This window comes from Cnephaeus nilssonii (assembly GCF_951640355.1).
Source record: "Cnephaeus nilssonii genome assembly, chromosome: 17".
NCBI classification, from domain to species: Eukaryota; Metazoa; Chordata; class Mammalia; order Chiroptera; family Vespertilionidae; genus Cnephaeus; species Cnephaeus nilssonii.
The window spans coordinates 27,859,855-27,871,270 of record NC_137088.1 but is presented as its reverse complement, the minus strand read 5'-3'; the positions used below and the strand labels follow the sequence as shown (position 1 = coordinate 27,871,270).

Here is an 11,416-nt window from a genome sequence, read left to right as displayed (position 1 = left end):
TTTTCTATTTCTGCCTCAAACTGCTTCTAGAACAAGTCAACGCATTTCTTTTTCTAGCCTTGCCATTCTTCGCTTGAATGCAATTCATGACAACTGTTTGTTTGCTTGATATGTGTTCTCAGTGACAGAGCTTACTTTATAGTTCTTTTTCTCACCTGCAGCTTTGAGGTACTAGACTCGGGGTGTTTTGCAAGCAGATAATCCTCGCCCATAATTTACAAGGTGTTGTGTGTCTGCGTATAAGAGGGAAGGTAGGATTTTTTTAAGTAGACATAACAGAAACACAGTGTTGTATTTTTTCTATTCAAGATACTTCCATAGCACTTATTAGGCCGGGCACTGATCTAACAGCTTTCCACGTGTTAATATTCACAAAAACCCTGTGAGTTGGGTATGATTTTTTATTTCCCCCCACTTTACAGATAAGAAAACTGAGGCATGGAGAGGTTAATTAATTTACCCAAGGTCACAAGGCAAGTAAATGGCACAGCTAGGATTAGGAACTGGGTCCTCTGCCTGCAGTCAACACTCTATCCTTAGGCTCTGCTAGGACAACCCTGGGCATTAGGACTCTGGGCAAGCCACTTAAATCCTCCCTGTCACCTGGGGACAATGGCCTCCACTGCATCCTAGACTTGAGATTAAATGAGGCTCCATGCAAAGCTGGTGTCCATCCCACAATGGGAACCCAACTTGGTCCTCTTTGGCTAAATCAGCACAGAAATCCAGACAAAACGTCAGGAGGCGTCCAGGCCAAGAGGCATAACTCACCCAACAAAACATTACCTGTAAACGCCAAAGGAGACTGCAGCTCCCCATCTTCTCTTCTCATGCAGGTACCTCTCACTGAGAGGCTTTCTAAAATGTGTATTAAGAAACGAACTCAAATTTTGTTTTGACATATTTTAATATTTGGCATCATCTTTCTGAAAAGTGAAGCTAAGAGATTACAGTCAAATGCTCTGTCAAACTTAGACAACCAGTTAACTGCTTCAACTTTAAACAACACAGTGTACATTAAGGAAGTACATTGGACCTCAGGATGCTTAAGGTATTTCCAATGATGAGAGTCTGTCACTGTCTCCTCGTCAACGTGTCCTATGACAATTTCAGAAGCAGGGATTGGACCCTGCATAGTTTAAGCAGAAGTTTGGGACAGTCTGAAACTCAGAAATCCCCTCATAGCAACCCACATGGGTACAGTATTTTTTGAGTCTGCAAAGCCCAGTCAGAACTATATATATTAATATGTTTTTATTGATTTCAGAGAGGAAGGGAGGAGAGATAGAAACATCAATTATGAGAATCATCGATCTGCTGCCTCCTGTACGCTCCCTACTAGAGATTGAGCCTGCAACCTGGGCATGTGCCCTGACCGGGAATCGAACCCTGACCTCCTGGTTCATGGGTTGATGCTCAATGGCTGAGCCACACTGGTCAGGCCAGAACTATATTTTCAGTAAACCCTCCCAACCCCAAGAGGTAATGATCCCATTTTATAGGTTAGAACAAGAAAGCCCAGGAGGGTAGTGATTTTCATCCATCCAGTACTTGCTTAGTAATAATTGTGTCTTAGGCATCAAGCTTAGGATCTGGGCAGGACCTGGCCCCTGCTTTTAGGGAGGTTCTATTAAGTGGGAGAGGCAAAATTCAAAGAGCAGCCCACACATGAGAAATGAGGAGAGAGTCTTCCTGGGCCTGGGCAGGGGTGTGGGAAAGCTTTCCGAAGCAAGGTAACGGAGACACGTCAAAGTGCGTGGAGAGAGGACACTGACCCACAACACGTGCAGAGGCACGAAGGGAAAATTTTTTAATGCATCTGAGAAAGGACATTTACCTGCTGATTCAAACCATTTGAGCTCCGCCCAAGTGCTGGGCTGGTGCTGGGGATGGGGACCCTACTACAAATGAGACAAAGTCCTTGTCCTCAAGGAGCCTAATCCTAAGGTAGAAATAAACGATAAAAACAGAAACCAAATAAAAATATGATTTCAGAGAGGGGTGAGCACAAGAAGGAAATAACTCGGGGAATGAGCTGGAGAAATTGGGCGAAGCAGGTCTCATGTGCAGCAATCAGGGAAGGGGACCTCTGAGTGCAGAGCTGAGAGAAAACGCCAATCACGGGCCAGGTGAGAGGGAGTCCAGGTAAACAGCAAGCACGAGGCCCTCACAGGTGAAGCTGGCTGTGGTCAGGAAACAGCAAGGAGGCCAGCGTGGCTGGAGCAGGAAAGAAGGACGATGTGGTGGGTGATGGGGGCCTTGTGGGCTGTGGCAAGCAATTCAGATTTATCCTGAGTGCAGTAAGGGACCTTTCAAGGGAGGCGGCAGTGACACTGCTCATTTCCATTCCTAAGGGATAACTCTGGAGGCTGAGAAGAATGAATTGTTGGGGCCAGGGGTAGGAGTAATAGCAGTTAGAAGGCTCCTGCCAGAATCTAAGTGAGAGATAGGTTAACCTGGATCAGGTGATGGCGGTGGAGAAGAGACAGTGTTTTGATCTGAGATTTTTGGAGGCAGCACTGACAGGGCCTCCCAAAGGTTTGGATATGGAGGTGTGAGTGAGGCAGGGATTAAGGATAACTCCTAGCAATGGGCAAACAGGACACTGTCCTGGCATGGAATGTTGGAGAATGCAGAGATGCTCATCCGACATTCAGGTGAAGATAGTCCATGAGCAGGCGTCTAAGACAGCAGCTCTGCGGAGAGTTCCACATTAGTTTTGAAAGTTAAGGGTCACTGGCCTGTAGGTGGTAGTCAAAGCTCGAGACTCGAATGGAATATTCTAGGGGAGTATGCTGAGTGAGAACACCCATGTCTTGGTCCAGGGTAGAGGGGGAACTTTAGATGAGGAAAAGCCAGAAAACCACGATGAGATGGAGTGGCCAGTGAGGTAGGAGGGAAACCAGGAGTGTAAGGTCATAGAAACCGGGAGACGAAGAGGGAGAGGCCCACTGTGTGAAATAATGCTCTGGTGACCTCAAGGGCAAGAAAGCAGCGTCCTGGTGGGGATGGAAGTGGAGTTGGAGAGGGTTAAGAAGAGAGTGGGAGGTGAGGGGTGTCAGTAGTCACTGCAGACATGTGGGTGAAGAGGAGCAACTATGTGGAGCAGGAGACAGGGAGGCAGGAGGAGTTTTAAAGAAAGGACACTCACAGGGGGTTATATGCTGACAGGAAAGCACCACTGGAGAGGGGACCACAACCGCCCTGTCCTTGAGCTGGCAAGTATACTGCGGGTCGCCTTGTCTCTAACTGCACATCCTAGCTCTCTGCTCATCTTCTTCCTATGATCCTCACACGCTGCCACCCTTCAGGGCCTCAAGCATGGCATTCTGCTACTCTCTCCACTCCCTCCTTGGTAGATCTTATCAGGTGGATCTTATCAACTCTCCAAGGTTTCAAATCCCTGCTGCACATTGAGATCTTTGTTTCCTACCTGATCCTTTTAGAAATGGGACATTTCCATGGGATGGTCCATGGGCAGCACTCTCTAGAACCAACCCGTCCCTCCCTCTACCTCCCATACTTTGTGCTGTGAGCAAGAGGCCTTCCCGTCAAAGTGCTTTAACCCTTTTATATTCCTCCAGCCCAACCCTGCATATTACCAGTCCCACTGGCTAGTAAGCAGCAAAACCAATACATCAATGAGATCAGTGTGACTGAATCCATACTCCTGCCTACTTCCCTCAAAAACGTACCTGTAGTTACTTGATTTTTAACACGTACCATAAAATCTTTATTTTAGCCTATAGCTAGTCACATTTAAGTCAGTAAGAGAAAGTATCACTTTATGATAATAAACATAGATGAGAAACAAGTCTAGCAAAGTGGTTTATTCTTACAAGTCAGTTGCTGGGAAAGTTTCTTCAAACAGACCATGCGGTAGAAATGCCTTGGAGAAGGATCCGTCTTTCAGATTTCTTCATAACAGCGCTACGATTTGTATATCTCCATGTTTAAAGAGCCACTACTTCAGATGACAGTAACTCTTGGGTGTTTGTTTTTATTTCCAAGTTTGTGGTTTTTCTGAAGAAGCTACTTTAAGGTTGTGAACTGTCTCACTGTCTTTTCACTCTCTCTTTTCAGTTCCTCAATGTGGGCGTCCAGACGCTCGAGTATATGATGAGACCGCAGTTCCTCCTCCTCCAAAAACCTTGTAGCTATTGAGCCCAGGGGAGACACAGCCGTGGTACACTAGAGGAGAAGCAGATTTTGACATACGTAAGTGGAATGGTCTGTTTCTAAGACATGTTATGCATGATATTTTCTAACTAGAAATATTAAGAGGTGATTTTAAAAGAATATTTCTTCCTCTTAAGATTGTTTTTGTTTTTATCCTAACGCAAGAATATTTCTAAAAAATAGTTCTGCAAAAAATAGCACAGATTTCTTCCGTTCTGACCCAAATTGTATAAGTGTAAAGTGTTATATAAGATGTTAATTACTGGTCTGAAGAATGTCTCATTTTACACTTGCACATCCTCTTTACCCCAAAAGAAAATATACACTTAATGCCTGTTATTCAAACCCACTTTTGAACTCTGAATATGTTACTTTCACTTTATAGAACAGAATGTCTACCTATAAAATATTAGACACTGGTTAAAACCAATTATTTTTCCCTCCTCCAAAATTTCTGTCTGCATTCCTTTTTGACACTCTTGGGCTCAGTGACAGTTCAGACCTCAGACTTTAGAAAGGAAACACAGGCCACAGGCACTAGAGCCTCATCGGCTGCAGTTGTTTTCTATAAAGCACCTCAAGCAATTGAATTAGCGAATACAGAATCACTGCCCCTGGGGAAACACACACACATATCTCATATGAATTATCATGCTAAAAGCAACTGATCCTGGTAGAGTCTACTTTCATTTTACAAAATGAGTTCAGAAGTGGTTAGGGACTTGCTGGAGGCCAGCCCACTAACGATGCCAGAGCTGGGACTCAAACCCTGCTCCCTGGGCCCGAGCTTCCTGCTACAGTGCGCTGTAGGAGAGCTGAAGCAAGAGGGCAGGGCCGCCGTGGCCACCTCAGCTGGGAATGTGCAAGTCGGGTCACGCAGATTTGTCATAGCTCTGCTCTGGTCCACGAATGAGGTGGCAGAACTTCTATAGACTGGGGTTTATGGATATTTTAAGCAAGGAGGCAAATTCACAAATACCAAATCTATGACTAATGAGACCGACTGTATTCCCTAGTGGTCTGAGGTAACATTCTATAATCAAACACACTGATATTGTTGAAGTCAAATGCTAATGGAACAAATAAAATCACATCACATCAATTCAGGTCAGGTTTTAGTGCCAAGTAGGTTCTGCTGCCAAACTCAGTAAGAAAGTTAGGTTTCAGGACTGTTTTGGACTTTAGAATTACATAGAGGTGAACTGGGGATTTGTTTTGAAACCGATGATGGGGATGAATGGCCCGAGGCCAGTGCTTCAGTACAGAAGGCAAAAACGATGCCAGCGTTTGCACAGGAACCAAGGGCCAGCACAGTGTCAGAGGGCAGCCTCTGCCGGCAGGGCCACCACTGTGTGGCTCCGACACGTCAGATGCAATTCCTTCCTCCACCCCTGCCTACCCCCTTGCCCTTTCCAACAGTTCCCTTTTCCTGCTTCACTGTCTGAGGACTATCCTGCCATCCAGAGGCATTCCTTACCAACAGTTCCAATACAAATTGACCCTCTCTAAAAAAGAAAGGAAGGGAATTTCCAATTAGGGTAAAACCAAATGAATATCTAGAACTTAGGTTATATTTCAGAATTAAGATGTATTCTGCAAAGTAATCATGGCTGAATGTGTCTTCATAAGCAAAACCATCAGACAGAAATAAATGAGAATAATAAAGGGTATTTAGTACTTAAGATAGAGAACCAGTAAGAAACAAAACAAAATGAAAACATATCATGCTATTCCCCCTTAATATAAAAGATAAAATCAAACTAAGCAACCTTAATAAACTAAGAAGATCAGGAAGTTTCCATACCGAACACATAGACGCCTCTCGGTCATTTACACTCTCAGAGATAGTGTCAGAAAAAAGGACGTCATTTGGATCTAGCACTGAAGGCAGAGAGTGAGCTTTGTACAGAAAGTTGGAAGGCACAGAGCTGCAGGAGCTGGAAGGGCTCAGGTGAGAGCTCAGGGAGCTGAGGGCCCTGGCCACGGACTCTACCCTATCCGGTGCTTGTCCTCGTGCAGAATGAAGGCCTGCTTTGTAGTGCTCAGTGTTCATTCCATCATGCCTGTGCTGGCCATGGGATGGCCTGGATAGCAGATTAGGAAACAAAAGTAAAAATTGGAGCAATTTTTCTCATTTAAAACAGAAATGTTGAAGGCAGTTCACTTAAAAGTAAATGAGAAGGCTAATTAGAGAAGGCTGTAAAATAAACAGCCCACCGAGACCAGGTGTTTTTCACTCACTCAGGTTCCAAATGCCCAATCCCCACTGCCAGGCCCCTGCCCTTACACACAACACAGCAAGGAAGGCAAGCAAGTTGCCAGAGTACCTAGTGTGGTTAGTGCCAGGACAAGGGGAGGTATTGTGCGCATAAGAAGGGCACCTAGCCTTGGCCGGGTGGCTCAGTTGGTTGGAGCATCATCCCGTGGGTTTAATTTCTGGTCAGGGCACATACCTAGGTTTCAGGTTTGATCCCCAGTCAAGTCAGGTGCAGGAGGCAACCAATCAATGTTTTTCTCTCTCATCGATGTTTCTCTCTCCCTCTCTCTCTCTCTAAAAAAAAATAAAAAATAAACATATCCTCGGGTGAGGGTTGAAAAAAAGAAGGCACCTACCCTTATCTGGGATGAAGGAGGGTTAGAGCAATGAAGGTGTCAGCAAAGGCTTTGAGGAAGAAAATATGTAAACCATGTAGAAAGGCCGGACGCCAGGTGGTTTTTCATTGAAGGCTGACTTATGGTAACAGCTTGTAACGAACCAAAAATACAAAGCAAGCTTTTTCTAAAAAAACCAACTTATGGGGCAAGTGGGACTGAGGTGGTGGCAGGCAACATGAAAGGCTCAAGGGAATAAGGATGTTGTTTATACCCATGGAAGCGCTCTATAGCCCCCTCCAGGTTTTAACCTGACAGTAGCCTTTCTGTGTACGCTGTATTTCGGAATTAAACATACAGCCCTTTGAAGATCTAATATCGGTAAGTCAGAAATGATTCTCAAAGAAATGAGAACTATATCACAATGATACACATTTTTAATAGACTGTGAAGAAATGTTACTTGAACTCGGTATTCTTGAACCCAGGTGTTCTGCTGTGTGTCGGTTTTAAGAGCGTGTCATGGTTTTTTTGGCACATCTGAGTAGAAATCTCCAGCTTAGATTGGGTATCCATCAAATCTTTCTGTAGTTGCTGATTTTCAGACACCAACTTATTTAATGCCTCAATATAATTCTCCTGGAGGTCTGCTAGTGAAATCCCTTTTGCCTAATAAAAAAGAATACTAGAGTCACTTAATTTGTATAAGAATACTTGTGATCTGTGATATCCCTGCCAGTGGAAAATTACTTTCTTTTTCGTTGTAACTAGTTCATCTACACCTTTACTTGGGGAAAGTGAAGATTTGCTTTTGGCTCTCTTGGGACAAGAGAGAAAAGGTTCTGTTTCCTGCAGTAAATGGACGCACACGTGGAGCACACAGGGCCTTCCTGCTGTCAGGACGATGCACAGGTGGAGGAGGCTCAGAGCTAGCCGGGAGGAAAGCTCCAGGTGAGAATCAGAAACAGAGAAAACAAGATAGCAGTCATGGGCTCTTCAAGAACCAGAAGGTTGGCCCTCGCTGGTTTGGCTGGATAGTGTCAGCCTGTGAACTGAAGGGTCCTGGATTCGATTCCGGTCAACGGCACATGCCAGGATTGTGGGCTTGATCCCCAAAAAGAGTCGTGCAGGAGGCAGCCAATCAATGATTCTCTCTCACATCACTGATGTTCCTATCTCTCCCTCCCTTCCTCTCTGAAATCAATAAAAATATATTAAAAAAGAAAGAGAAGGTTGAATAGCCCTGGAACTCCTGTGGAAGAACATCAAGAACAAAGAGACAGACAGAAAGAAAGAAATTGAACAGAAGTTTCCAAAAAGGAATTCTGGCCAGCAGGGACAACTTTTAAATAAATACTCTTTAGGCTTAGATATTTTTATATAACATTGGCACCTAATCTTGTATGTGAAATATATTTGGACATGATAAAGCAGCACTCAACTACAAACTGGGAATTACTACTCTGATCTGGTCTGAGTTTTTATCATAAATGTTATTGCCTAGTAACATAGTACCTGGGGGGTGGGAGGTGTCTGGACTATTTATTTTTTCTGATGAAAAAATATTTCCATTAGCAGTCTGAAAAATTACGGTAATCTCTGGAGTTTAATACAACATTTAGCTTGGTCTTTTCTGTAAAGAATTTTTTTTAAATAAACTGGTCACGAGTAGTTTGACATACAGAATTTACCCAACAAAAGCATCAACTTTACAACCTTTCAACTATCTGTGTACCACTAGTGACAATGAGTTACAAAATCTTTCAATAAATTGTCAATGCCAGTTAAAATCCATCCCCTAAAAGAATCTGCAGAACACAGGATTTAAACTGCATACTATTGTCAAAACTGGAAACTTAAAACTATTTTAAGATGTGGTAAATAATTTATTTACCAGAGTTATTGTTCTCATTAAGGTAACTGATTTACTAAAATAGTCATTTAACCCTGGTCAGTGTGGTCAGTTAGTTGGAGCATTGGCCCATGCGCAGAAGGGTCGCAGTTTTGATTCCTGGTCCGGGCTCATACGGAGGCAACCAATCGATGTTTTTATCTTTCTCCCTCTCCCTCTCCCTTCCTCTGTCTCTAAAATCAATAAAAATCTATCCTTGGGTGAGGATTAAAAAAAGGCCCTGGCCAGTGTGGTTCAGTTGCTTGGGCATCATCCCATGCCGAAAGGTTGCCAGTTTGATTCCTGGTCTGGGTTGCAGGCTCAATCCCTGGTAGGGGGTATACAGGAGGCAGCTGCTTCATGTTTTGCTCTCCATAGATGTTTCTCTCTCTCAAATTCAATAAAAAAAATCTTTAAAAAATAGTTATTTAACCCAAACTTTCATTTGTAAAAGCAATTCTACCTTCCTAGGTGGTAAAATACAAAAAGACAATTTGTAATAACTATTCTTAATATGTTGTACATATTAAGAATAGTTATTATTACACATATTTGCATGTAACCTCAAAACCAGAGGGAATTTACACTATGACAGGATTTTCACCAGCCTGAGTCTGATGCCTGATGTCATCAAATATACTTTTTTTTTTTTTAAGATAATGCTTGCCTTTGCCAGGCATCTTTTTAAGTTTTCCCAAATTTTATTTTACTAACAATTGCAGATAAGTGAATGTAAAAGGCAATATACAAACTGCAGCAAGCACACACCTGGCTGTATAAAGAAAGGGCAGTACTACTACTGTTCGGTGGAGGTCTCAGGAGAAACAGAGCTGAACAGAATCTCTGGTCATGGTCAGGCTTAAGCGCCCCTGAGAGTTCCCAACTCATATGTGAACAGGTCCTCACTGCATGAGAGAAGATTCTATCAATCAGTTATTGCCAACTCCTGGGCCTTCTGAAGATTCTGTGTTATAAACCAGTTAGCTCCTGGCTCTCTCCACTGCTAACTTAGTACTGGCTTTATCGGGGCATATAAAGTCATTTCTATCCCTCCCTTCATCTTCCCCCTCACAAGATATTTAGCTCTTGTCTCCTTTCCTATTTTTACTATCTTGTAAGATTGTGCTTTAAAGTAATTCCTTTCATTATAGTTTTAGAGGGCTAGGAGGAGGGAGCTAGATTAGAGGCTTATTTTCATCTGCCACCTATAGTGGAAGCATAATATTTCATAGTATAGGAAGCCACAAATTAACCATCCCTCTAAAAATTAACATTTAGTTTATTTCACATTTTTGGGTATTGCAAACAACAATAAAATGACCATTTCTGCACATTTGCTCCTATAGGATGGGTTCTTTGGGAATGAAAACTGATAGGACCTTTCTGGGGAATTATTTAGCAATAACTATCAAATTCAGAAAGGCACATGACTTGGGATCCCATTCCTGGTGCGGGCTCATATGGGAGGCAACCAATTGACATATAGGCTATATATATTTACAAGTTTGTTGGATGTTGCTAAATTGCCTCCTAGAAAGGCTTTATCAATTCACTTTCTCATTAACAGAGCATGAAAGGGCCTGCTTCCCTGTGTGTTTGCCAACACTGGCTATATTAATGAGTTTATAAACATCAGTGTCAACCCAATAAGCAATAAAACATTTACTTATTTTTTGATTATTAGGGCGGTTGAACAGCTCTCCTTGTTTTCTGGATTTTTTTATTCTATGAATTATCTATTTATGTCCTTTGATCATTTTTCTACTGAATTATCTTTTATTATCTTTGTATGAAATCCTTATATAGTATTTTATGTTAACCATCTGTCTGTTTATAGATTGTTTTTCCCAGTCTATTAGTCTTTTTTTTTTTTATGGGATCTTTTGCAACCCAGAAATTTTGCATTTTTATTTTGTAAAATTCCTTACACTGTAAATTCTTTATGGTTTCATGATGTTAAGAGAATCTTACCCTCCCAAAAGATTATAAAAATAGTTCCCCATATTTTCTTTTAGTTGAAATAAAGTGGTCATCTAGTGTGTTGCACTTCCTTCCACCCAGCCCCCATAATCCGTAATTGTGAAATTAGAACTACATGAGAGCAAATAGGGGCACTGAGTAACCATGCATCTTTGGAGGCATATATTCTCTTGGAAGTACAGAAAAAAAAAGGATTTCTATAGTCCTTGAGCATTTGACCTACATCAAAAAAAAGATGGGTTAGAATAGATGGGTCATTTTGCAAGTTATAAGAATTTATAACAAAATAGTTAAGAGCATTAACACTTTATGGCTCACTGTTAGTTAATCATGCTTTCTCTGGTTTCATAGGAGCTAGAACACATTTCTTATCTCTCTACTAGACTATTTTCAATCTCGAGCATTGGTGGGGAAGGTCCGGCGTGCAGGCCGTATAGGGCTCACAAAATCATTTGGTCTGGCCCTGCCAAGGCATTGGGGTAATTAAATGTTTGATCAAATATAGCAGGCTAATTTTTGTGTTGATAATTTTATATGGCCTATGAATGATGTTATAAATACCCAAATGGCCCTTGGCAGAAAAAAGGTTCCCCACCCCTGTCTTAAAGAGAAGAATTCTCTTACTCATCCTTGTGTCATCATCTAGCAAAATGATCTGAACATAAAAGATTTTAGAATATTTGATTAAATTAATTCCTTCTTATAGAAATGTAATTAAAACTAAATTATTAACAAGATGATATACTTTATAATGAAAATATATTGTGAACGTAAT

The 11,416-nt window shown here is 42.0% G+C and overlaps 1 protein-coding gene across 10 annotated transcripts in view; it reads right to left on the bottom strand.

The window, feature by feature from the left end:
• Nucleotides 1–975: 975 nt before the first annotated feature.
• CEP63 (centrosomal protein 63) overlaps nucleotides 976–11,416 on the bottom strand; it is a 53,337-nt gene continuing 42,896 nt past the window's right edge. For 5 of the 10 annotated variants that reach the window (XM_079795358.1, XM_079795364.1, XM_079795360.1 and 2 more), the window contains 3 exons: nucleotides 7,234–7,439; nucleotides 5,984–6,263; nucleotides 984–4,191 (listed from right to left, as the gene is read on the bottom strand). In XM_079795358.1, coding sequence (XP_079651484.1) covers nucleotides 4,033–4,191; nucleotides 5,984–6,263; nucleotides 7,234–7,439 — 645 coding nt within the window. In that variant the 3' untranslated portion in view covers nucleotides 984–4,032. Of the gene's footprint in view, nucleotides 4,192–5,983; nucleotides 6,264–7,233; nucleotides 7,440–11,416 lie in introns of all 10 variants that reach the window. The other 5 variants (XM_079795363.1, XM_079795366.1, XM_079795359.1 and 2 more) reach the window with 3 other exon arrangements.